The sequence below is a fragment of the Amyelois transitella genome, chromosome 6, assembly GCF_032362555.1.
Source record: "Amyelois transitella isolate CPQ chromosome 6, ilAmyTran1.1, whole genome shotgun sequence".
In the NCBI taxonomy this organism is placed as follows: domain Eukaryota; kingdom Metazoa; phylum Arthropoda; class Insecta; order Lepidoptera; family Pyralidae; genus Amyelois; species Amyelois transitella.
The window spans coordinates 7,751,456-7,778,253 of NC_083509.1; the positions used below are offsets into that span (position 1 = coordinate 7,751,456).

Below are 26,798 nucleotides of genomic sequence, written 5' to 3' on the forward strand. Positions count from 1 at the left end.
TCCATCTCAGAAAAGAGTCATTGGTACAAGGCCCAAGTGGGATTTGAAGTGGAATTTCAAAGTGGGATTGGCATTTTAATCGAGCACCTTACCGATTCGACCACCGACGGTCTTCTCAATAATCTCTTATGCAACATACACGGTATTTTAATATAATATGATTCAATCTACTCGTAGTTTATAATATTTATGTAAATATAATAAAAAAAAACATGATTTGTTTTTCTTTTTCATTATTTTTTCATTATATCATAGAAAATTAAAAATATATGGAAGCCTTACTTGGTTGTCACTGTTACAAATATAGATAAAATATCAAGTATGTAATATTTAGTTTATAGTATTTTATTTTATTCACAAATCACGTTACATATATTTCACATTATGATAAAAATTAATGTAAACGATGCACTATAATAACTTTTACAAAAGGCAGATTAGTAAAATATATCAACACAATAACACTATGCACAAACATAGCACCATACAATTACGATTTTGTGATCACTTCATAGCAAAAAATTAATTAAGTAAATCTCTTTGCACGTAAAATATATTCTTATATTCTAGTAAGGGCAATTCGTGAATCTATTGTACTGTATTTTTTTCTGTTAAAAATCAAACTGGCTAACTTGGCCTATAGAATCCATGACTATATAACAAATGGCGCTATTCATATTCCTATACCTACCATAATAATAACTTACCGCGGTTGAAAAATTACTAAAAATCGATCGATCCACTAAAACATCATTACATTACTGAATGTTTTATTACATTTCATGTCTTTACCCGTAACGAGGAAAGTACACTGATATAACATACTTGAATGGCTTACTGATGAAAATAAAATTCAAATAGTGACCAGTTGCTAGCCCATCACCTAAATAAATAATATCAAGAAGCCTTTACTTTAAAAGTCCATCCATAAAGCGAAGCTCAAACACAAATAAGTAAAAATATTTTACGTACATAAGTACCTTTATCACAATCAATCGATTACAATTTACTACGGACATAATACCCTAATCATTTTAATATTTCAAAAATTTATTTTAAAACAATTATGTATAACCGAAATGCATCACCAAACTACACAATCTGTTTTGTTCGAGGTATTTTACGAATTCGTAGTTATTGAAAATAACTTTTTGATTCTATCTACATAAAGATATTTCACCGAAATTAATAATGAAAGATAAAATTTCCAGAAAAATACTTTTGGCTGATTTCACCTCAAATAATAGACAATATTTTTATAAGCTAGAACAGAAAACATTACTATACTGCCAACACAATCGTGTGTCTATGGTGTATAAATTAAATAAGTACAGCTTTTCTATCGCCGCCTCTCAAATTAAAAGGTGCATTCACACCGGGTGCAGGGGATGAACTGCTACTAGATTTACCATCCTGGTTGGTTTGAGAGCGATCAGCATCCCGTGCGGATCCTCTCTTATCTTTTGTCATTGTTGCCACCTGAAGAAAAAGAATTATATCTAAAATTAAACTTGAGAACAAGTAAAAAAGACATCTACCTGGTGCAATGATAAACGAAAAACAATTGATTTTTAGGATTTGCACATACATACATATTCATATTAGTCGCGTCTTTATCGCTCACAGGGTAGACAGAGCCCACAATCTCGAAAAGACTGGGGAAGGCCACGTTTAGCTGTATGGATTAATTGAGATTCAGAGAGTAACAGGTTGCTAGCCCATCGGGAACCACATGGCCCTTCTAGTTTAAGTTAAAGTAACTAAAGCTAATCGTTTAATTTTTACTATAACATCTTCTCCTATGACAGTTACGTGCCCCCGTGATAGAAACAAAATTTTCTTTCTACCAAGTAATGGCATGCAGTATTTGTCAAACCTTTTACAAAATATTTCCTACATTGCGGAGTTTACCTACCGCGTCGTCAATAGCCTTGAACTGCCAGTTCCAATGGACGCGGTACAAGAAGGGGCGGTGGTCGAAACGGTTGTCGTCGGGACTGTAGGTCTCTGCGTGGTACGAAGGCGTGAGGACAGTCATCTTGTGGCGATTGATCGCGTAGCAACGGAAAAAATGCTTCACTTTTTCTGCTACCTGCGGCACAATATAGATTTTATTAATAAACATGTTAAAAAGTCTTGTCAACGTACTTATTTGAAGAGTGCTGGTAGTCGAAACGGTGACTTAAATGTGCAGGTATTGCGCGTTATGGCACATGTTCAAATCCTACCTAGAACCTGTAGCAAGAACTCTTTTCTTAATTGTACATTAGTTTAAGTGCTAACCGATGCTCTTACCGTGAGGGAAAAATGATGAAAACTGTACATTCATACAACTGGATGTGTAACCACGGTGTCAGGAGGTCCGGACGTCAGGTGGGAGTCGCTTCGTGTAAAAACCTGATTCACCCAATCCAAGACGCACTCTGGGCTCCTTTCCAGATAGGTGAGGAGTAATTGGGACTAACGACAGGTGGAAGGAAAACGTTTTTGTTTATCTTCCAGATAAATTAACATTCTGCAGCTAGTAAGAAAATTAAAAAAAAAAAAAAATTAATTACCTCTTGAGGAGTACATTTATCGCTCCACTTATGCACCAATTTCTGGAACATGCTAAACGGGCCACAGTTCAATGTCTTGCGCAGCCGACCAAACTCTGATAGTTCCGCATACGTCATGCCCATATCTTGTTCGTCTGTCTGTGTGATCTGTCCGTCTGTCAGTGGTTCCAATTCCGCTGTGGGCGGGGCTTGTAATATCTCTGATAGAGATGGCAAGAAGAATCTGAAAGTCATGTTTAATTATAGTCTTTTACCACACTTTCAATTGCTAACTTGTACAATAAAACTCTGTACTTGTCGTTTCAAAAGAACTTATCGGTAAATCTATACAAAGCCATCTATCTAATTCAAATCAGTGGAACTACAACGCAGTCAATACATATCGTTGTGTTTCTACTACTAATAAGTTCTGAGAAATCAGTTAGATGGCGCTGTCGATAGGATACAGGTAAAAATTAACCAAATATATTCACAGCATGTACCATTCAAATTAAATAATTTCTAAGCAGCCTTACTTCCCAAACAATATTTAAGAATGCAACCATAATCAAAAAAATATGGTGAGAAGATTTCACACTGAAACTTACCGACTTTTAGCATACTGGAGGAAAGACTTCAAATCTGTCTTGGATATGCCTCCAATGGGGTTAATATCTGCACTGGAGCAGTCATACTTCGTCATGTAGCCTCTTAGAGCCTCGTCCACATTCGCCGACCCTAACACCAAAAGTCCGCCTGGCCTACCTCGCACCCACAACATTAGTTGTGCGAACAAATATGATAGAACCATGCGGAGACGTGCCTGAAATATTATATTAAAAGTTGACTGGATAGAACGTTTAAATAACTTATACTTTGGTTCGGTTATTTAGGGAATTCATTATTCAGCACTGAAATAGTCCCATTGATAAGTATGTGTGTAGATTTGATATGATCACGAAATTTATACGAAAGAATTGCCCTGGTATAACACTATTATGATAATGGTGATTCGACATCAGTTCTTACGCATCAGTCAGGAAGGACATGGCTTTGACATGTCAAGCGCAACTGAGTGAAGTGAATCAAAATTGGACATTCCAAAAAACTTGACCATTAAATAAATACATTCCACTAACCTGTATATTCTGCAAAGCTAGATTTTGTCTGGCGCACCCGCCCATACTTCTAAACTTTGGTACTAATCCAGTGGCAGCGGTAAATATGCCAATGACAGAGCTCACTGCCGCATCTATTACGATCGGAAAATGGTAACTCCCTATTTCACTGGCAAGCTGAAATTATATTTAGATGTTGATAATAACGATTTATTTAGCTTACAGAACATATTCATTAATTTAAAATCTAATAAAACATTTTGGCCGGGTAAGATATTAATTAATAAGTTTGTAATATATTTACACACATTATGCTATTTAGTTTCGATCCTCAAGTCGAGATAGAAACTTCGATTTTTTCCGACTGGTCAGGTATTAGATGTCTCTACCTACATATGAAGCGAGGTCTATATTTATGACTAGCTGTGCCCGCGACTTCGTCCGCGTGGAATAGTTATTTTGGGCATCATATTTATTTCTCGGTCAGGCGGTCACGCGTATTAGAAAGAACGCTAGTTCGCCGTATTAAATGTTTCACTGCAAATTGCTTATAACGACTATATCTCAAAACCTATTCGTCTGATTTATATACTGTAAATGGCAATTTTAGTCTACATGAAAAGCCGAAAGTAATAAACATATTTATTTGGATAAGGATTAATACTGAATTAAAGAAAATTGGTTTCAAAATAACTTATGTTCATAATGAAAAAATAATCTTAAAAAATGAACATAAAAGTGGTTATTGTAAGTAAACCTTAAGAGATAGATATATGCTCTCGCGGACTTTTTTGTGGCAAAAAATGAGTACTTCACATCTTTAGTACATTGTTTTACTATATCTTTGTTGGTTTGCGCAGCGTTCGCGTGAAAAGCTTGCAGATGGCCGACTCATTCAACTTTCACCTGCATTGTTGACGTTTCCCGTAGGAAATCCGGGATAAAATGTAGCCTATAGCCTTCCTCGATAAATAGACTATCTAACAGTGAAAGAATTATTCAAATCGGTTCAGAAGTTTCTGAGATTAGCGCGTTTAAACAAACAAACAAACAAAACAAACTCTTCAGCTTTATAATATTAGTATAGATTTATTCATATTTTTACCTGCAAAGCCCTTTGTTTAGTTTCCTGGCTGGAATTCTCAGTGGCCATGTAACAGGTAACAAGCAATCTATTGCACAACTCCATGGGGTCGGAAGGGGTGTAATCAGACTGACATAGGATTTTACGGACGTCGTACAACACTTGACTTTCTGCAACATTCAAAGTTTTAAAATATTACATAGTACAGTCGCATGAAAAGAAACTTTACTCCGTCGTGGTTTTGGTTTGTAAGCAGATGAGATGATATTTCTCTAGAGGACACTGTACATGGGTAATATATATGTTCGCATCAACAGAGTGACAGTAGAGATTACTGTAATATTGTATGCAGTGGTAGATCTATCATCTTATTTCTCTTACTTCCTTTCCTTTACTTTTACTTCGCTTTTCTCTCTCTCCCTTTTACTTCCTAATAATCTTATTGATTCTTCCAATATTTTTTTTTTAATATAACAAAATATAATCTTTAGACAAATGATTATAGATGAAGCGAATAACTTACCTCCTTTTTGTATAGCCTCGCAAATCTGCGTACACATTGAGAACACAATGCACGCAGTACTGGTAGAATCTACCCCGCCACTGAGCGGTAGAAAGAAACCGCCTTGCCCGGACCTACGGAGGTAGTCCCACAGCCAACATGCCGGACCTGATTGAAATACAGTAAAATCTCTTTATTCGCGGGGTATATGTTCCATAAATATGCCGCGAATACAGAAACCGTGAATACAGAATGGTAATTTATATGGGTTTATGAGGATACGTTCCTAGATCCTCTCCAAGGCGTAAACGATCAAGCATTTCTATTTTCACTTTAAACGGTAACACAGATTTTTTTCGTGTAGAAACGCGTTTCTCAATTTTTTTAGTTCACATTATTAATTACGAAGAACGAAGAGAGCAGTAGAGACGTGTTACTCGATTACAATTGTTGTACCGAATGTGAAAGATAAAACAATAAAATAGGCAAAGCGGCTTTTACCAAAGAACGGAAAAGCAACATTTAAAAATATACTTTATTTTTTCCGAGATAAGGTTGCTTTCTTCTGTTTGTTTACATTTTCAAAAACGCCAACCGCGGTGTTTGCGGCAAATGCGACAAAGGCGGCTTAGGTCAAAGTGCTCGGCGGTACCATTTGACGGCACTTGCAAAAGATATTGCCTTAAACACCTATTGGAATTTTGTATGAAATTTAAGATCCGCGAATAAAGAAATTTTTAGCCGCGAATAAAGAAATTGGGTTGCATTTTTTTAAACCGCGAATAGTGAAAACGCGAATAACGGAAGCGCGAATAGGGAGCTTTTACTGTACTAAAATTGTTATTTTGAACTCAATTTTCTTACTTACCCATTCAGGAAGTAGTCTTGGAGGCTCGTGACTATTTACTTCAAGTAGTAAAGGATAAAGTCGTAATGTATTCAAGTTATTCTTTCTTTCTTCTTTTTTTTCTTCACAACAGCACATTTAGTTCTAAACTTGTATCGTCGAAATATTCACGCAAATATGAATTCAGATTATTGCTTTCAGAAGAATAAAGCTAACTGAGTAGACACGAGCAAAAAATTAAACAGAGTATTTCTCGAAAACGACGCGGTTAACGATAACGACCTAGCGTTTTCCTCTAGCAGAAATCATGAAGGAGTAGCTTCGTGTAATTACCTGACTTATGGTAGGGATTAGGCCCAGGGTAAACTGGTCATATACGATCCCTGGGCTCTGGCTTTATTAAGGCTCAAAAGGCAACAACGCCAAGAGGATGATGATTTGTATGTCATTAAATCACAAATTCGCTCACTCTTATAATACAAGAATATAGTATTATATCCCTACCCATATTGTTATACTCTGTCAGTCGAACCCACCTAATTCAATTTCTTCTTCAGGCGTTAAGTACTTCCACTCCATAGGCGAGCTGGCTATCAAATGCACATCATCGTCATCGGACAAGGCGAAATCGACGGTGATTCTCGGAAACGGTTTGCTGGAAGCTGCCAAGTGCGACCGCGAACGAATTTGCGCTCTATAGGAACGAATCTGTTCTAAATCTATGGTTGCCGGTATCACCTCCTGGGGATATTGATCAAAATTATTATCCAATTAATTTTAAATGAATGACTTTAGGTACCTATAGCTTGAAGCTGATTACTTTTTTAAGGCAATAACCATTATGCATACAGAGTTTGAGGAACCCAGGCGGCGTGTATATGACGGTCTACCTTGAGAAAAAGGATTACACGCCACCTCTGAGGGGCTTAAATCTCCCTGTTAACTAAATATTTGTATTTTTTCTTTCCAATATCCGTTAACTTCAGCCAGTACCATAAATAAGCTATCAAACTATACATGGACTACTCACCAGCATTGACTTCAGTCCAATCTTCCCCTTAAGAGAAAATTAAAGACGCGATAGGTGTGTATATGGTATGAAAGGTGTATTGTATATGCAAGATAATTTGATATCAAAAACATTAATGCTCACAATTATTTCTAACTGCGCGAAGTCGGCAAGATAACTTTAATGAAAAAAATACTTACAACATCATGCAGCGCAAACTGCAGCCCCCTATTAACAATTTCTCCATTGACAGCAACACAGGAACACCCGTTGAAATACACCCTCTGTCCATCACACCCCCTCAAATTGCTGAAGAGGTACGCACCACCGCTTTTGAAAGTGGCACTTTTTACCAGGTCCACGGTAACGTAAGCCTTTCGTAGCTCCATATAACTGCCAGAGCCGTTCGAAATGATCTCTACGCCGTCCAGTCCTAAAGGGATGTGGCGACTGGAAGAATTTACATTTACTTTATACATGTTATCTTTAAATAACTTTTGTAATAAGAGAATCGCCTTCAATAGATATCCTCCTTTCTTTAAGTCGGTTAAATTTGAAAAATCTCCTAAGAGTAACAAACACTTTCCTGAAAACCGTATCAAAATCGGTGCTGCGAAACGCGAGTAAATATATAAATGCTAAATATCTGACGTACTCCGAAGGGTGTACACTCTATCGTTATTCTTCGAGGCTCGGGATTTTATCTTGTTAATGTAAAGCATATAGTTCTCTCGCATCTTTATGTGAATTCTTATCATGAGAGAAAACACAGTTTACTTCGAAGCTGGTAAGCCAATCTTTTCAAGGTTACTTATAAGAATTCTGTACCCATTATTAAAGTGTTTACTGTTGATGGCATATTTAATTTATAAAAGAAATAAAGAAAATCATACTACCTTTGAGGATTCCACAACTCTTCGCATATTTCGAAACCTATACACGTGTCTCTGGTGGAAATCACAGCGTCACCTATAGGTACTACCGTCTGCTCAGTTATAGCTGTAATCATTCGAGGTAAAAAGTAATCTTCTATTTGACGATCCTGGAAATTAAAGCAGTGAAAGATAAAGTTATCAACTCGGTATGCTTAAAGTTTGGTAGGTTAGGTATAAAAAAAATTACAGGAGGCCCACTCCAACATTTTTCTCTACAACACTGTAGCCAGTAAGTCTTCGTAATTATTTTTACCTTAACTGGGATTAGGCCTCTAGCCTTTTTTAAATAATTTTGTTAACGACCGTCGGCTTCTATTTCATAAAAAAAATCAAAAGTCTTAAGCATTTGAATCATAAGTTATAATTATTACCTATTTTTATTACATATTTATTAACTGACACCCAGACTTACTTTGGTCCAACAAGAAAACCACCGGCTCTCTCTATAGTTGCCATCCTCGCATAACATCATCTTTGGTCTGATCAACAGTATCTTTTTGTTCAAGAACGCCACTCGGCAGTTATACGACACATTTCTATGCTGCACTGGCATGCCGACATCTATGAGCATGTCTTTACATGTTTGAGACTTTAGCAGCTCGGCAAGAACCTGCCAACTGTGTAAGTACGTGTCCGGCTCGTGGAAATGATCTTCGCAACTGTATCCGCTGAAATTAAATAATAAATTTTATATACATATTTGTGTTTAGAACTTGTCTTAGATCTTGCCTTCGACAAACCTCTTAAAAGGACAAGAAAATGCGAATAGAAAATGATAAACCATTGAATGTCCTAATAGCAACACAATTTTTATCAAAGAATCTGTCAAGTCACTCTTTCTAAGTTGATCTTATTTCGTCTAATGGTATCTTGATCGTTGCAATAAATCATATTGTGTACAAATCTAAATCCTTGTATCCACAACTGTAAGTGGGACTTGACCTTATCGAACAATTGCCCCCGTGCAACTCTATCCTTAACCACTTCTCTTTTTGAAGTTCTAACACATCTAAGTACGTTTATATTTGCTGCACATACATCACTTATATATAACCTGGCATCTGTGCTCTTCAAAATTCGAACATAACTGGAAAGAATTCGCCTTTACCATATCTCCAGTTCAGGCCCAGTGCGATACATAGCGCCCATTTCCTTAGCCTCTTGTATGGACTGCAGAATCCTGTTCAGATTCCCTTCAAAGTCCAATGCCCATTGGTTGAGCGTGCATACCGCTACGGTCACTTTTCGCCCCATTTTAATATTTATTCTAGAATAGAAAAAAAATAATATAATCAATGAACAATTTAAAATTTATGGCAAGGCAAATATGACTTTAGTAGTTATTAGAAAGCGCCCCGGGTACGCCCGAGTAAAACGAATCTCCCGTTCCTTTCTGAGCGGATGGCTAAGTATATCATTACGACCAGAGAACATTTTGCACATGAGCCTATCCAGGAGTTAGGGCTGTGCGTTGATAGTGATCTATCAACAACACAACAATCTTAGTCACCTTTAAATTTTATATTATGTAGATTACTCGTATATATGTATATTTATTTTAAAAAAACAGTAACTTGGCGAGAATATGAACAACTAGTGATAGAAATGTTATACATATCATACAAATCTTTAAATATTATCCACAGAAATGATTATAGTAACTGGAAGATTTTTACGTTAAAAGACGTTATCAACAATAACAAGCAAAGCCAATGCTGATACGAATAGATAAAAGACTAACTCTCCAGTGATTTAAAAATATATACCTACCGAATGATAACTATTATACTCGTCTTTAATATATTTGAGTCTCTTTTACGAGCAAAAAAGCAACGCTACCTTAAATAATTGGGATAGGCCCGGCCCATAAGGCCAAAGATCTCACTGGCAAATAAATACTTTCAAGAAATTATTAAATACGCTAACTCAATATAGATACCTACCTACATAAAATGCAGCAATTTTGAATATAACCGTAATTAATTTCGGATTTCTTATCGCCATCCTACTTATCTCGAGTATGTAATTCGTTTCTACGAAAATTAAACTTTGCAAGTTTTTCATCTAAAATTATTGTTATCCGGAAAAATATATTTTTGATAAAATGTATTTCTATCTATGTTATATCTTATTTCCTACAGATAATGTTATCTTTTTTAAAACAAAAAAACCTATTATAAAATGTAACGTAGTATTTAATTAAAATAATAGGAAAGCAAATAAAACAATGAGCGGTTTAGATGACATATATGAAAATTGTCTATTCTCTCAAACTGATGACATAGACTATATACTAACATTTATAATTGGTTTATGGCTTAGGACAGATGCCTATAGATACTTTACATCTCCCTTTCTTTATAAACTAAACAAACTTAAAAACGTTTTCTTACATTTTAAAACTAACTTATTATTCTTTAATTAACATGAATGAACATAATAAATTTTATATAACAAAACAATGACTTACTATTATGTGAATAGTAAACTAACATTATTCATGTAATAATTAATGTTGCACAAGAAAATATAAAATGATTGTAAATTTACTGAGCACAACTTTAATAAGTACTGATTTAAGTGTTATTAAAGATCAAGTCTATTTACTGGTTTTATTATTCTACCATATCTTGATGATCTAGGTGCTGTTGATGGTTGAGTGAGTGTTGACTCCAGCATGTGATTAGAACTACTTGGTGATGAACTTGTTGATGTCGGTTGAGACTCCAGGGCAGCAGGTGATTGTGGTGATTGTTCTGGAACCTGTTGTGTTGTTGGTTCTTCTGTATATTTAATATCAGGAACTACCACTCTGTTTCTGGTTATGTCTGCTTGAGTCTTGTGCAAATGACTGAAGTTTCTGCGTAGTATTTGTCCTTGATCAGTTTGGATGATAACGGATCTTGGTAAACCTTCAGGCCTTTCTAACACCCTTGCCCCCTCCCATTGACGGTGGGCAACTTTGTGTCTGACCTTCTCATTAATTTCAAAAGAATCTGGTTTTTTAGTGTACCTATTACCATATTTGGCTTGTACTTCTCTTAGTCGTTTAAGCTCAGTGGTCACTCCTGTTATTATTTTTGGTTTTAAGTTGTTGTCGTTTATAGGTAATGGAGATCTGGTAATTCTGCTGTATAGACGTTGATTGGGTGAACCTAAAATATCATTTCTTGGGGTATTTCTCCAGTTTAATAAAGCAAGTTGGACATCAGACTTGTCCATACTGCATTTTTTCAATATGTTCTTGACTACTTGAACTGCTTTTTCAGCAAGCCCATTGCCCTGAGGGTGATGTGGACTGGAGGTGACATGGTTAAATTTCCACTCTTTTTGAAAGGCCTTGAATTCTCTGGACATGTATTGTGGTCCATTGTCAGTTTGTAGCTCTTCTGGTACTCCATGCACGGCAAACCATTGTTTCAATTGTTCTATAACTTCATACGATGACTGACCTTTTAGCTGTTGAAAATCCACATATCCGGAGTAGCTGTCACAGATTACTATGTAAGTTTTACCTTTTAGTTCAAACAGATCAGATGCAACTATTTGCCATGGAAGTGTAGGAAATTTTTTAACTAGCACTATATCTTTTATGTTATCTCTTTGTGTTTGTTCACAGATGGAGCAGGTTTTGACTAGTTTTATAATGTCGTGGTACTGTCCTTTCCAATAGAAAAGTTGTCGTGCTCTTCTTAAACAGCTGTTTATACCTAGATGTCCTTGATGAATATTCTTTAGCATTTTGGGGATCTGTGATTTAGGTACCACAATTTTATTTCCTTTAAAAATTATACCGTTCAGATAGCTTAGTTCTTCTTTAAAATTAAAGTAGTGTTGTAGTTCTGTAGGAAGGTCCCTGACTTTGTCTGGAAATCCTTGTATTATTGTCTTAAGTAGTAACTGTAAATGTTGGTCTTCTTTTGTAGCTGTAATTAACTCTTGTTTAGCATTTACTGACATAGGTAGTATAACTGCAACTTTCAGATTTTCTTCTTGTTCATATTTTAGATTAGAGGCATCACAGTCTCGACTAAGGAAGTCTGCCAGTGGTATCTCTGTACCTTTTTTAAATATAACTTTTGGTGAGTATGGTGTAAGATTAAATAATATCCGTTGCAATCTTGCTGGAGCAGATTGTATGTTTTTCTTGAAGATAGACTCAAGTGGCTTATGGTCCGATTCTACTGTCAGTTCTTTGCCGTAAACATATTCGTGAAATTTCTTACATCCAAACAGTATAGCGAGTGCTTCCTTTTCGATCTGTGGATAGTTCTGTTCACATTTGGTCAACGCCCTTGCTCCGTATGCTATTGGTTGTCCTTCTTGGAGGAGTGCAGCGCCAAGATTTTTTGAACTTGCGTCTACACTTAATGTTACAGGTTTATTTACATCATATAGTCTTAATACTGGAGGCCTCTGGAGAACTTGTTTTATTTTGTTCCATGCTTCTTCGTGATGAACTTCCCATATAAAGTTTGTATTTTTGTGTAGCAAGTCTCTTAGTGGATTTGTTAGGTCTGACATATTCGGGATGAATTTATTTAGGTATGTGATCATTCCTAGTAGTCTCTGTAGCTCCGTTTTATTTGTTGGCGTCTTCATTGCTTGTATGGCTTCAACTTTTTCTGGGTCTGCTTCTAGTCCATTAGCTGAAACAATGTGCCCCAGGAATTTAATTCTCTCTGATTCAAAAATGCACTTATTTTTATTTAGTTTGAACCCTGAATTCTTCAGTGTTTCTATAACTTTGCTAACAGTTTTATTAAGTTCTTCTCTACTTTTTGCATAGATAAAGATGTCATCGATTGACACTCTTACGTTTTTAAATTTACTGAGCAAATTTGTTAAAATTTCTTGGAATATTTCAGGAGCTGATGATACTCCGAAAGGAAGTCTCTTGAAAGAATATCTTCCCCATGGCGTAGCAAAAGTTAATATCTTTTGTGTTCTTTCAGAAAGTCTAATCTGCCAAAATCCTTTTGTACAATCTAACAATGCAAAGAATTTAGAACCTTTAATGTCTGCTGAAATTTCTTCTATAGTAGTAAGTGGAAAATGACGTCTAAGAATGTTTTTATTTACATCTGACGGATCAATACAGATTCTTATTTTACCTTTTTGTCTCACAATTACCATAGGACTCACGGCAGGGGTAGGCTCTGTTTCTGGTTTAATAACATCTAACTTAACCATTCTATCAAGTTCTTGCCTTACCTCGTCTCTTATAGCATGTGGAATTCTTCTTGACGGTCTAATTTCCAGTCTCGGGTTCTCAATAAGGTCAATATCGTATTCAAAGTTTTTATAACATCCTAAGCCTTCGAAGATATCATTTTTACATTCACTTTCCTTCAGTGTTTTCACTCGTGCAATAAGTTCTAATTTTTCACATGTATCAAGTCCTAGAATTGGTGTAACTTTTTCTTTAACTATCTTGAATATTATGTTTCTTTTTTCATTTTTTATTTTACAAAGTAACTCTGCTTCGCCTAGAACTGCCATTTTATCTTCTGTATAACTTATTAAATTTTTTGTTCGGCTTGGTTTCAGACTTGCCTTTAGTTTGTTCATTAAGTGTCTCGGTAACACATTGCATTGTGCTCCTGTGTCTAATTTGGCATCAAATTTTATTTTACCAACTTGTATTGTTTCTGTCCAGTCTCTCTTATCTCCACCACTTACAGCTGATATATATACCTCGTCTTCTGAACAATCTGACATTTCTTCTACAGTGTTCACTTTATTTTTTAATTTAGGATTATAGTTCTTTGTGCGGCACATTTTGGCAAAGTGACCATTTTTGTTGCACTTGGTACAGGGTTTGTTAAATGCTGGACATTCTCTGCGTTTGTGATTTGTACCACACCTTTTGCAGTCAAAATTTTCATTTTCTTTGTTTTTGACACTCTTGTTTTTGACTACTAGTACTTTATCTGTTTTATTTTTGCTTTCAAACTCATCTAATTGTTTGGACGCTTGTTCACTAGTTTTACAGATATTGATAGCTTTGGTTAAGTCTAATTTATCCTCTGTCAACAATTTCTCTCTGACTTGATTGGATCGGATACCAAAAACTATTTTGTCCTTTAACATTTCGTCCAGTAAATTGTCAAATTCGCATTTGATTGCCTGAGTTTTTATTCGGGTTAAAAATTCGTTAAAATGTTCATCTTCATTTTGTTCAATCTTAAAAAATATATATCTTTCGAATGATATATTTGTTTTTGGTGCAAAATACTCTCTGAACCTGTTTTTAATGGCGGCCAGGTTTTTTTTTTCTGCATCGCTCAGATTGAAACTATTGTATATTTCGATCGCTTCTGGGCCTATTACTGCCATAAATGTTGCTGCCTGGACATCGGCTGGCTTTTTATCTAGCTGAACAGCAATTGCATACCACTCAAACTGTTGTAACCAGTTTTTCCAACACGTTGATTTGTCCGAGTCAATTTGTAGGTTGGCCGGCGGCTTTATTCCAGATACTGCGTCGTTCGTAGTCATTTTACAACTTTCTCACGAATTTCGTCGTTTCCTTTTTTTTAACACGTTTTTAAATAGTTCTGACACCATGTAACGTAGTATTTAATTAAAATAATAGGAAAGCAAATAAAACAATGAGCGGTTTAGATGACATATATGAAAATTGTCTATTCTCTCAAACTGATGACATAGACTATATACTAACATTTATAATTGGTTTATGGCTTAGGACAGATGCCTATAGATACTTTACATAAAAAGTACCTATAAATCACATATTTTCACGTAAAGAGATTGCTGATTTCTTCCAAAGAACTACCGTTACAATTCTTAAACATTTATATAAATTAATAATCATGAAAGCTTTAGATAAAAATAAACCTACAAAAACTAATTTTAATCGACAAAGCCTGAACCGAGCGAGCATAAAAATGGAATTTATTAGAATTGTAACTAAAGCTAGTGAAATGTATAGTCCATTGATGAGCAGTATAGCATAAAGACGGTTGTCTGACGGAATCGACCCGTGGCAGCCCGTGCCAGGGGACGGCCAATAACCCTGCTAGGTGGTGCGCAGTTCACGCATAACACGCGTAAGGGGTAACAAAGACCAGAACCAGAATTATATGAGAATTTACATATTGACACGCTTCTTATTTAGGTCAATGTCTTAAGTGTAACAAAATATCTGCAGGTTTTTAAAAACAGTTAAGGGGATAATGATTATGTAATAATGTTAAAATTACACCAGAGAGCTGACTATGAATTATATTATCCGAATGACTTCAATCATGGAAGTTATTTTAAAGTAATGTCTTTTTACTTGATGGCAATCATGAGAAACAAATTCAGTTGTGTGCAAGTGCTCTACAAGATCTATAAGTAAATAGATGACGTCATGATAAATTATTGGAAAAAAATAACACATCCAAAGTCGATACATGCAAAAATTGCGCAGCGTCCACACCTCATAGAAGAAAAGCAACAAATAAAAATAAAACGCTCAATATGGATAACATCAACGGTAACAAATTCAGTATGAAATACGCAGACTTACCTTTAAATTGAAGAAAAATATTGAAAACTGAATCGATCTCGCCAAACTTGTTACCCTGGCAACCTTATGTTACATACTAGTCTTAGCTACTTCGTCTGTCTTTGAACTACATTAATAATCTGTAACAATATAAACAGAAAAGTAGTTAATTAAATGCCATATTACATAAGAACAAAACAATGGATAAACACAATGTATTTTATTACCGTTAGCTTTGCAGTCTTCGAGCAATAATGTTCAAGTAAATAAATCGCGTTTAAAGACAATATTTTAAATGGTTGACTTTGATTAACAAAGAGCCCGCGGCTCCGCCCGCGTAAAATGTAAAATGTCGTATCTACCGTTCCCGCAGGAATTTCCAAATATGCTAGTTACGGCCGACCTTCCTGCCAAATTTCATCTTTACTCAGGCTCAGTCACTTTTGATATTTTGTGATCAGAGAGTGAATAAATGAGTCCTTTACCCTTTTGTATTTAACACACCGGAGAAAAAATATACACTTCAAAATCAATGATTTTTGAAATCGCAAACATCGCGATCCAACGGATAAACTTTCTTTTCAGATATTGAAATCTGAATGTACAAATTAATAAAAAACCTACGGTCAAATTGAGAACCTCCTTTTCAGAAAAAAGGAGAAACAGCTAAAGCACGTGGTAAATAATGCAAAAGACGTTACCAGATGCGACAGTATATAACATTACAACAGTATATATACAGTGTATAAGTATTTTAACTAATAATTTACTAAAATATGTCATCAAATAAAGATAATATTTAACAACATCACGGTAAAATGCTTTACTGACAAAAGCATGTGCGACCTAAATATAGCAATATTGACCTATTCATTAAATGAACTTATAATGTATTATATTCACTCACGCAACTATGAATCACATTGACAGGCAGTACAAAAACAAAATTTTCTTTTCTAGGCAAAAAGCAGCTGAATTCAGTGGATCTTTCTGAACAAAACATAAATATTTATGTCTAAAATGTCTTCAGTTTATTTTTAGTTTGGTTTAAATAATAAATTTAACAACAATAACCGCTCTCCAATCTCCACAGACACATCCATTTTTTTACAATTAAGCAAATCATCATTATCTTTTGACTTTCATTGAAATCAAAGAATACCAAATTTTTATCCTTTAACAGTTTTACGGCCAACAACATAAAAATAATAATGGTTAAGGAAAGGAAAGTGAAGACTGAAATGTCTAGATATGCCCTCAACCACTAATCAATTTCGGCTGTTTATTTTATTTATATAGTTATGTACTCATTAAGGAAAAAATACAACTAGAACTTAGACGAAGGAGAAACTTTGTACAAGGGCACTTCTTATTCCTAAAGAAATTTCGTCCAGTAGGCTTACGACAAGAAAATATAGCTTAGTTAGTCTTCTTCTTCATCGGAAGCGCCGTTGGCGAACAACGCAATTTGGCAATCATTATGGCAATTGGCCTTAGATACAGACTCTCTAAATCGATTAGTGATCGAGTGTTCTTTTGGAACCATTGGCGCAGATTTTTAAGGCACGATATACGAACAATATCAACACCTTACTTATTAAATACTGTAATCCCGGTTTCAACTTAGTGACTGCCAAAAAAATCACGTTTAAAATTAAAATATATTTATGATTATTCGTTCTACATAATGCAGACAACAAAATTCCTTCACGAACCTATTCATTATTATTTCATGCAAAAGTTTGACTGTTCTGTATCAGGATATCTATCTCTTTATAACTCTACAAACAGATTAAAGTTTGCGGCCGTAAAATAGGCGTTACTATGTTTCCACACAACCTTTCAAGTTTTATAACTAAGCTAGGTAAGTCCAGTCCCCTTTTAGGTTTTCCCAGGGCTGCTAGGTCTATCGGGGTTCACTAAACTCAAGAGTTTGTTTTTGTTTTCAATATTATTATTTTTGTCTAATACATAGTACAAATGAAATATAATAAATACCTACTTGCATTCTAAAAATTCGTTAAACAACTAAACCAATATTATACGAAACTAATACCTAGTTTTCTGAGTTCGTTCTGCGGCTAAACAATGAACTTTATGCTTGCAATGCTAACGAGTCCTTTTCATGTAGGTAGTTTTGTGCTTATCGAAAGACGTTCATTCGCGGCCGTGTTCACGACAGAGCAAAAAGAACTGCATTTTTAACACACACCGGAGACGTGTGTAGTGTAGTGACGTGCTGGTACTAGAAGCTTTCCTTTCCAATAGTGGCCGCCTTGGCATACGGTTTTCATTTAGTTTTTCAAGAAAATTTCTTAAACACATTTTCATTGTTTGTAGCAAACATAACTTTTAAGTAGGTATGTGAAAACCTAGCAAAATTAGATATTTTACATATCAACAATGTCTGACTGAATGTCTGAAATGTCTGAAACAGCCAGTGAAATGGACAATGAAGAAGTCTCACAGGATGTACATGAGGGTATGTTAATTAATTGAAATATATTTTACAGGGTTTTATTAATTATGTTTAGTTATAAACTTAGCATAATCTTTTGTTTTATTTTTGAGATGTAAAAGTCAACAAAGACGGGCTGGATATTAAATTATTAGTTGTAAAAACTTGCCAATTTGAATTACTAAATATAGCAAGAGAAAGTTTTTAAAACTTTGTAGTAGGTACCTAAGGTTCGAAGAACTCATAAGGTGCGTGACTGAATAACCGCAGTTGATGACTACAACCTAAGCTAACTCATGGATTCCACGACTTTGGATTCCAATACTTCGCATGAATGCCCTTCAATGACGTCATCAATCACCTGATAAACGTCGATTGGAGCTTACACTAGGGCAGTCGACTTTCGATATCCAACCAAAAGTATTAACGTTTTCGTCAGTTGTTTTCGGGGAGTCGCACGACCCGCCAGTACACAAGCCGGCGACGAAGCTAAACAGTTTAGTAGTCATGGTTACATTAAAGTTGGCGTCACTCATCGTAGATAACAAAATGAACAAAGCGATTCACCTATGGTAGCATGTTCGTGCGAATTATACTTCTAGAAAGTTATGCTAAGATGTTATGGTGGAAGCAGCTCGAAAGAGTTCAGGACAACGTAATGATGATTGAAATGGAAGAAGAAAGGAACAGGGAGTACAGGGAGAAAACAACCGTGACAATTTCTCTTCCAACTAGAGACCCGTTATTACAAGATAACCTTTTGATAGCCAATTTGGAAAATGTTAAATCTCTTCAAGCTACCCTATTTCCCATATGTAACAAAGGTAAAATTAAGTACCTATCGAATGAGAATCCGTGAAATGTAGTCTTAGAACAAATTTTCACAGTCCATTAAAAAATGTTGAATTACAAAGTAAAATATGGCGGTAAAGCTCAGTGATGTTTCTTTATAATAATTGAATTATTATTTTTCTATTAACTATATATCCTCTTCTAAAGTGGAAAACTAAGGGAAAAAATATTTTCTTGAAGCAATAAAATTTATCGACCGTAATATATTTGGCGTGTTTAAAATAGAATCCAACTTCAAGGCATCACGAAATGCATGCTTCAACAATCTAACGTCAAAAAATTATTCTAAGTCTCAATAATATTAAAAGTCTAAATTATTAAATAGTTACTTTTGAAATTATTTTTTCCTCATTGTCCGTAGGAACTTTCATATCAAGTTTTCTTCAAAATAATCTCAAAACAAATCAGTTAGAAATTAACACAGACATCAGAACATTTCGAACCACTGCTAAACTAAAAGAGCCTAGAGATTTGTTCGCTCTACCTAAAGAACTAGATTGTCCACAACAGGCACCACGATGGCCTTCGGAATGTCAGGTGAGTTTGGAAAAGGCACAATCATAGCATCACATTTTAATCATATCATATCTTTTACTGTGTATGAGTATGCGAAATTAATTTGTAAAGTTTAACCATTAAGTAACTGCTTGAATGAATGTTGGGTTTGTAGGTGGTAAATGTAGGAACTTATTTAAAGATTAGAAAATACAATTTAACAATTTAAATTCATAAAGGTTGTTGAAGAACGGATACAACACATTGTGTGGAACCCTGCATCCCCTGAACCATATTATATATCAACGGGAAAAGAACTCCGACCCCAACCCGTGGGAGAAGAAGCCGGCACCGTAATTTTTCAATACTACCCCATGAGTGCTGTAAATTATGTAAGTAAATGAATAAGCTGCTAAACTAAAATGTGTTTTAACTACTGTAAATCAAACCATTTTAGGTGTCATTAATTTGTTTTAGTTTAGTCGTTCCACTGTTGGTGGATCAAGATTGTATTTGTCAGCGTGTGCAAGTGCAGGAGGAGACGATGAGTTACGTTTTGAATCTCGATTTGAAAGCGGAAATTTAGCTAAAGCTATTCGAATAACTTCAGCTTATTACGAATTGCACTTGAGAACCGATCTTTACACGAGTAGACACATGCAGTGGTTCTATTTTAGAGTGACGAACACAAAGAAGCAAATGATGTATAGGTAAGTAATAAGACTTAGATTCTAAAGAGAAATTAATAAAATAAAAAATATGCAGTCTAATGTTACAGATTCTCTATAGTGAATTTATCGAAAGCTGAAAGCCTATATAATGAAGGGATGCGACCTTTGCTGTACTCTACGAAAGACGCTCAATTACATTCCATAGGCTGGAGACGATGTGGTGACAATATTGCATATTATAAAAACGATTCGACGTAAGTTTGTATATATATTGTTTGCAATTTACTTACTCAAATATGTACCTGTCTAGAAATGAAAATCAAAAATTTCATGACAAAAAAACCAATTTCAGATCAGAAGAAGAGGAACAATTTCCAAGCTATACGCTAACTTTTAACATAGAATTTCCGCACACAGATGATGCTGTTTATATAGCGCATTGTTATCCTTACACGTACTCGGATTTGCAAGAATATCTGTCGAGACTGCAAGCTCATCCTGTCAAATCAACTTACTCCAAATTAAGACTTCTATGTCGGACTTTGGCTGGCAATAACGTTTATTATTTGACTGTTACTGCTCCGCCAAATCCTAATGATATGGAACCAAAGGTGATTGATTACTAGTTGTCATCGGGTTGGAATTGCGGGTTTTTAAAATAATGTTCTCGTTGACTGTAGGTACTTATTGTAATATTGTTATAAGTATGTTCGATGTTTGCAGAAAAAGAAAGCTGTTATAATAACTGCCCGAGTACACCCAGGCGAAACTCCAGCTTCTTGGATGATGAAAGGTTTCATGGATTATTTGACGGGTGACTCAAACCAAGCCCGCGAGTTGCGTGAAAAGTTTATTTTCAAATTAGTACCTATGTTGAACCCGGATGGCGTAAGTGGTGAACTAGATATGACACGAATTGTACTAAACCATTTTATAATAATAATATAAAATATAATATTTTCACTTTTGTTATGCAGGTTATTGTTGGGAACAACCGGTGTTCGCTGACCGGAAAGGACCTAAATAGGCAATATCGAACAGTAATCAGAGAAACGTATCCACCGGTTTGGCACACCAAAGTGATGATTAGGAGGTATGTATATGACAACATACACATACCTTCCAATTATTGCTTTGAGTCTGCCAATGAAATAAATTGTTAAAATCTATAATTTTGATCATCGGCATATTCTCATGCTGCAACATCAGATTACAGGAAGAATGTGGAGTTGCTATGTATGTAGATTTACATGCACATTCTAGAAAACACAATGTATTCATATACGGGTGCGAAAGTCGTAGGAATTCTGACAGACGATTACAGGAACAAGTATTCCCATTGATGTTACACAAAAATGCAGCGGACAAGGTGATAAAAAACATAAGAATTGAATCCGAATTACTTCGCGTCTATATAATGACAACTAAATTTGTATGATTTCATGTTACAGTTCTCATTTGAAAATTGCAAATTCCGTATACAGCGCAGCAAAGAAGGTACTGGGCGTGTTGTTGTTTGGATGCTAGGTGTAGCAAACAGTTATACTATGGAAGCTTCATTTGGAGGATCAGAATTAGGTAGTAGAATGTCCACACATTTTTCTGTGCAAGATTATGAGAGTTTAGGGCGAACATTCTGTGAAACTTTATTAGATTTTTGCGATGAAGATCCTACTAAAGAAAGATTAAGAACAAAAATTGTCACTCGGCTTTTGAAAGAAGGGTCTAATGCGGATGAACCAACAAATATTGATTTATCGGACTATTCGAGGTAGGTAGAAAGTAACCTTTTTTTTAATTCCTAAAGAGTACCTGTCTTTATTTGTACAGTATCATAATGTTTTAATTATTTGGCAGCGATGAAGGGGATACATCAAGCAGTAGCTCAGAGGCAGGGCATCTAAAGGAACCTATAGATGTCAAGCAACCAGCTCCGCCACCTTCACCGATGTTCCCCGACATACACAGCGGTTATTCTGGTAGCAGAGAAGTAAATATAAAACTATTTGAAATTATGGGAAAGTAGTTAATAATGAGAATACAATGTTCTTAATTCATCATTCATGTTTATAAAACATATTCTTTAGTAGTCAACACAAATTATTAAAACCAATGTTTCCATAGAATATATCTAGTAGGTATATAAGTTATAATTGATGAGGCACTTGTACAAAGGATGATATCTTTCTAGAAGCAGAGAAAACCACGCCCTAAATTAGAAAAGATGCAAAGGATAGAAAGAATAGAAAGGACAGAAAGGAAGAAAACGAAACGGCAAATATTACAAGTAAGTGTCTAAATATTATATTAGGTACACCCACGGGTCTGCGTAAAAGGAAGCCTTTAATTTTTATTATCTTTCCCGTGGGGATAACGCAATTTAATATAATTAATTACACGCAACAACAATGTAACATAATACAAAAATTATACAAACAACTTAAAATGATCTAGTTAGGTATACCACTTTCAAAGATGCAAGTGAAGAAGAAGCGGCGGAATTTCTATGGGCGAAAGAAATTTATTTTTTATTTTTGTGCAACACTTGGAAACTTGTATGATAGCTGGTGGTTGTCTTATGAATTTGAATACATTTTTAAGATAAAAATACATACATACATACATACATACATAAAATCACGCCTCTTTCCCGGAGGGGTAGGCAGAGACTACCTCTTTCCACTTGCCACGATCTCTGCATACTTCTTTCGCTTCGTCCACATTCATAACTCTCTTCATACAAGCTCGGCGGTTTCGGGTACTTTTGACCTGACCCTTTACCAGGACGTCCTTAATTTGATCAAGATACGTTCGTCTAGGTCTTCCCACTCCGACCTTTCCCTCCACACTCTCCTTGTATATCTGCTTAGTCAACCTGCTTTCATTCATCCTCTCCACATGACCGAACCATCTTAACATACCCTTTTCTATTCCTGTAACTACATCTTCTTTCACATCACAACATTCCCTTATCACGCTGTTCCTTATCCTGTCACTCAATTTCACACCCATCATACTCCTTAACGCTCTCATTTCCACTGCATTTATTCTGCTTTCATGCTTCTTTTGCCATACCCAACTTTCACTCCCATACATTAATGTCGGGACCAACACGCCCCTGTGCACAGCCAGTCGAGCCTTTTTGGATAGTTTCTGACTGCTCATAAAGGCATGCAAAGCTAAAGATAAAAATTCACGTAATAATTTGATTTGAAGGTATCCAGAGCTACAATAGATTTAACATCAGACGCTATGACCGATGTCTCATCCGATGGAGACTCGGGTGATGAAAATCTAAGTCCAATAAGAAGAGTTCACAGACTTTTACAATCATCGGCTAAACCCAAACCGAGGCGAAAGAAGAAAATGCCACCAGAGCTCAAAATTATCCCAGCACCGGTAAGAATCCTCCAAACCGAATGAAAGAGATGGAATAAAGCGACATTATCATGATGACAACCTTTACTTTATTCTTTTGTAATACTAAACATAATTCAATGTATTAAGTAATGATGCTTCTATGGAATATCACGACAGAAGATTTCACTTCCGTTACCTTTAAATGCGTGAATATTGTGTCTGTAGAATAAATGACACAAGATATAGTAGATGTAGTTTTCATCAACTTCTAATAAAAAATATTATTTTCTTTAAGACAAGTGACTCTCCATATCACTCTGATCGAGAAAAACAATTGTTATCAAAGATTGGAAGACCTCGTAGCGTATCAATGGTCAATGAAACTATAGAAAAATCAAAACTGAAACCTGCATCTTGGCATGCATTCAAACGACTGCCTCCACCAAAGTAAGTCATAATCTATCCAGAGAGTAATACTAATAATAAACTAGTCGTTCCATAAATAAAACATCTACGTTGCATTGATCACAACAAATAATAATTTATAATATTCCTTTATTCAGGAGCCTCTCAGAAACAAAGAACAAAAATACTCAACCATCGGAGCTACAAGTTAAACTCACTTCACTAAAAAGAAATGTATGGAGTGGAATACAAAGTGATGACAAAGGGCCTTTGTCATGGGGAATATCGAGTTTCGCAATGAATTCTTATTTTACTGATAGTGAAGCTCTTCTCAGGCAAGTTCTTTTATACTATTTAGATTTGTCAGTGTTGCAATCATATTGCAATATGTATAATGAAAACTGTATGATTTCACACAATTTTAAGATCATAGTTACAATTAGGAAATTCAGCAAAAAATATATAAAAATAAACAAAATTTATTTTGCCACCATTCAGGTCATGTTCAAAAAAGTTAGAAGAGCTGGAAAGTGAAAAGAAAAAAAGCAAAGATGAAAAGAAAAAGAAGAAAACAAAACTAAAGAAAATTTCTTTAAAAGTGCCAAACACTGATGACGCTGCAGAACCAGTAAATAAAATACCCAAAACCAACAAGAAAAAAGGAAAGTAAGTATTTGATTGTAGCAAGAGCGACAGTTCAGCTCTTCTTCCAAGTTGTTTTTGACTGATATTGTTGCATGATTGATTGTTGAGACTTGTGGGGTAGAGATGTAATGACCTGATTTAAAAACAATATTATAAGTTCACATTCTAGGCTTTAAAAAATAAAAAAAATACCAAAGCAGACACCAATATAACAAACATATAATGCCTTTGCTGGTAATCAGTTGAATTAATAAGAATTATTTTCCAGGTTGAAACATACAAAATCTGAAAATACAGCATATGTTAACAACACCAGTTTTACAGACATACCAAGGAATACACAGCAAATATCTCAAAAGCAAACTACAATAGAAATCAAACATGTGAAAAGCCGATTTAAAAAAACCGCATTTGTTACAACTGCAATACAAACTAAGAAGGCTGTTGGTAAAATTATGAGTTCAATGGTATCCGATCATTCTGATTCCGATGACTCCATTGATTCCACCAAAAAGACAAAGAAAAAAACAAAAGCCAATAAGCCAAAATTAAAAAAATCTGTTTCTGAAAGTAAAAATAAGATTTAAAATTGAAAGTGTACATTTTGGTAGGATATGATAAATTTGTTATACTTACATACCTATTACATTTGTAAGAAAGGTAATTTAACATTATAATATTATCAAGATAAATGATTTTATAAACCTGAAGGTCTATCTGTTACTTCCCAGAGCAAGCTTTGGTATGCATTATGCTGAAGACCTGAGTTCAACACAAATTTATCTCTCTCATCTCTGCGTGATCTTGGTTGCACCCTCCACAGAAGTGATTCAGGGCCCAGGGTCTGCCTATATACACACACAAATATGTATGCAACATATATACTTAAAGTCCCACTATTTTCTCATCTGTATTTTTGTTTTGAATGGATTTTGTTCCCATTTCAAATGTTGGAAAGAGGGTTTTCTGAGGAAGGTTTATATCTATAAATGCTACCTATGAGAAGCCAGGGCGGGTATGCAATAAAAAGTCATGATCATAAAAGTTAAGTATTCTTTATATATCTTTAGCCCTTACAAGGTAGACAGAGCCAACAGAGAAATAAATTATTATCAAAATAGAATACTGCATTGACGTCAACATCATTTAAGTAGAATTATATTTACTACTGCTTCCAAAGCGCAGAAGCAGCAGTGTAGAAAAAGCGGCGGAACCAATTACACTGCAGAATTTCACTGGATGATGGATGAAACATATAATGTTACGTTATAGGGTTTTTAGTTAGGGAACTATTTATGGTTGTACATATCTATCGATATTGACAACAATTTTATATTTCGTATAGTATGTAGAATGTTTTAGCAATAGGTATCAATAAAAAAATCATAAAGAAATTACTAATTAATATGTAATAAATATCCAATAAAACAAACTCATATTCGAATTATATTGTATTGTACCTATTTCAAAGCTCTATCAATTAATGCTAACATTATTTAGCTACAATTCAATCATATTATTTAGTAAACTGCAGATACTAAAGTTTGAAATTGAAGGACAATGTTGAATATTTTTGAATAAAATTAAGAATAAATTGTTTTGTACATACATACCAAGGTAAAAACCAGAGCAGAGAATCTAACGAAGAAAAAATAATTATTTAACTAATTACACCTATAAACTTTATTTTTCTTGACTTATTTTAGTTGGATTAGAAACATAAACAATGAATGAATAAATTATGGAACCATGACTTGACCTTGACAATGACTTGACACTGACAGTAACTTCACTTTTTAATATTAAGGCTCCATCGTTCAACAAAACGATGACTTTACAGCTAAGATATTTTTCACTTTTTTATCTCTACTCGTGACATCAGGACAGTGACGTTTCAGTGATTTCGTAACATTCGAATCTAAAACTTAAACTTAAAACTATAATTTAATGATATTATACTTCGTTCGAGCTTAAACTTGATCTTCAACTTCTGTGTGGGGAACCTACTACTATCTACTAATCTGAATTCAGCTTGACTTGGGAATTTCTAAATAAATACCATTGTGTTTTAGATATAACTGAGGGCAATAATTTTTTCAATTTATTGTTTAAGTACGGTAAGGACTCGGATCGGAAGCCCATGTTGCTAGAATGTAAGGACAAACAAGGACGAACTTGATCTACCAAACATTAATTTTCTATTATGTGGCTTTTAATTTTTCTATGTAGATAGAAAGGGCGCGCGGTGCGGGAGGGATCACTTTATACTTACGTGTAAACAGGCTTAACGCAAAATTCAAAAGTAAAAGGTGACCATGTAAACTTTGAAGGTAATATAGAAACGAAATAAGGTATTTTGTTTAT

The 26,798-nt window shown here is 34.8% G+C and overlaps 2 protein-coding genes across 4 annotated transcripts; one reads left to right on the plus strand and one right to left on the minus strand.

The window, feature by feature from the left end:
• Nucleotides 1-324: 324 nt before the first annotated feature.
• Nucleotides 325-26,182, minus strand: LOC106131334 (glutamine-dependent NAD(+) synthetase). 3 transcript variants are annotated; one of them, XM_013330411.2, is made up of 14 exons: nucleotides 26,048-26,182; nucleotides 15,570-15,688; nucleotides 9,141-9,299; nucleotides 8,445-8,700; nucleotides 7,994-8,139; nucleotides 7,298-7,547; nucleotides 6,625-6,829; nucleotides 5,263-5,409; nucleotides 4,761-4,909; nucleotides 3,677-3,832; nucleotides 3,146-3,360; nucleotides 2,559-2,781; nucleotides 1,916-2,092; nucleotides 325-1,479 (listed from the first exon to the last, which is right to left on the minus strand). In XM_013330411.2, the coding sequence occupies exons 3-14, from the start codon at nucleotides 9,284-9,286 to the stop codon at nucleotides 1,321-1,323; spliced, it is 2,229 nt and encodes a 742-aa protein (XP_013185865.2). In that variant the 5' UTR covers nucleotides 9,287-9,299; nucleotides 15,570-15,688; nucleotides 26,048-26,182; the 3' UTR covers nucleotides 325-1,320. The 3 variants fall into 3 exon arrangements, with proteins under 3 accessions (XP_013185865.2, XP_013185866.2, XP_013185867.2); XM_013330412.2 differs by lacking the exon at nucleotides 26,048-26,182 and adding an exon at nucleotides 15,776-15,870; XM_013330413.2 differs by lacking the exons at nucleotides 15,570-15,688; nucleotides 26,048-26,182 and adding an exon at nucleotides 9,543-9,676.
• On the plus strand, nucleotides 18,462-25,045 carry LOC106131080 (cytosolic carboxypeptidase 2). Its single transcript, XM_060944555.1, has 17 exons — nucleotides 18,462-18,830; nucleotides 19,220-19,395; nucleotides 19,593-19,745; nucleotides 19,831-20,063; nucleotides 20,132-20,278; nucleotides 20,377-20,635; nucleotides 20,748-20,912; nucleotides 21,002-21,117; nucleotides 21,234-21,393; nucleotides 21,476-21,795; nucleotides 21,882-22,014; nucleotides 22,216-22,311; nucleotides 23,241-23,423; nucleotides 23,680-23,831; nucleotides 23,948-24,124; nucleotides 24,288-24,455; nucleotides 24,703-25,045. The coding sequence occupies exons 1-17, from the start codon at nucleotides 18,584-18,586 to the stop codon at nucleotides 25,019-25,021; spliced, it is 3,204 nt and encodes a 1,067-aa protein (XP_060800538.1). The 5' UTR covers nucleotides 18,462-18,583; the 3' UTR covers nucleotides 25,022-25,045.
• Nucleotides 26,183-26,798: the final 616 nt, after the last annotated feature.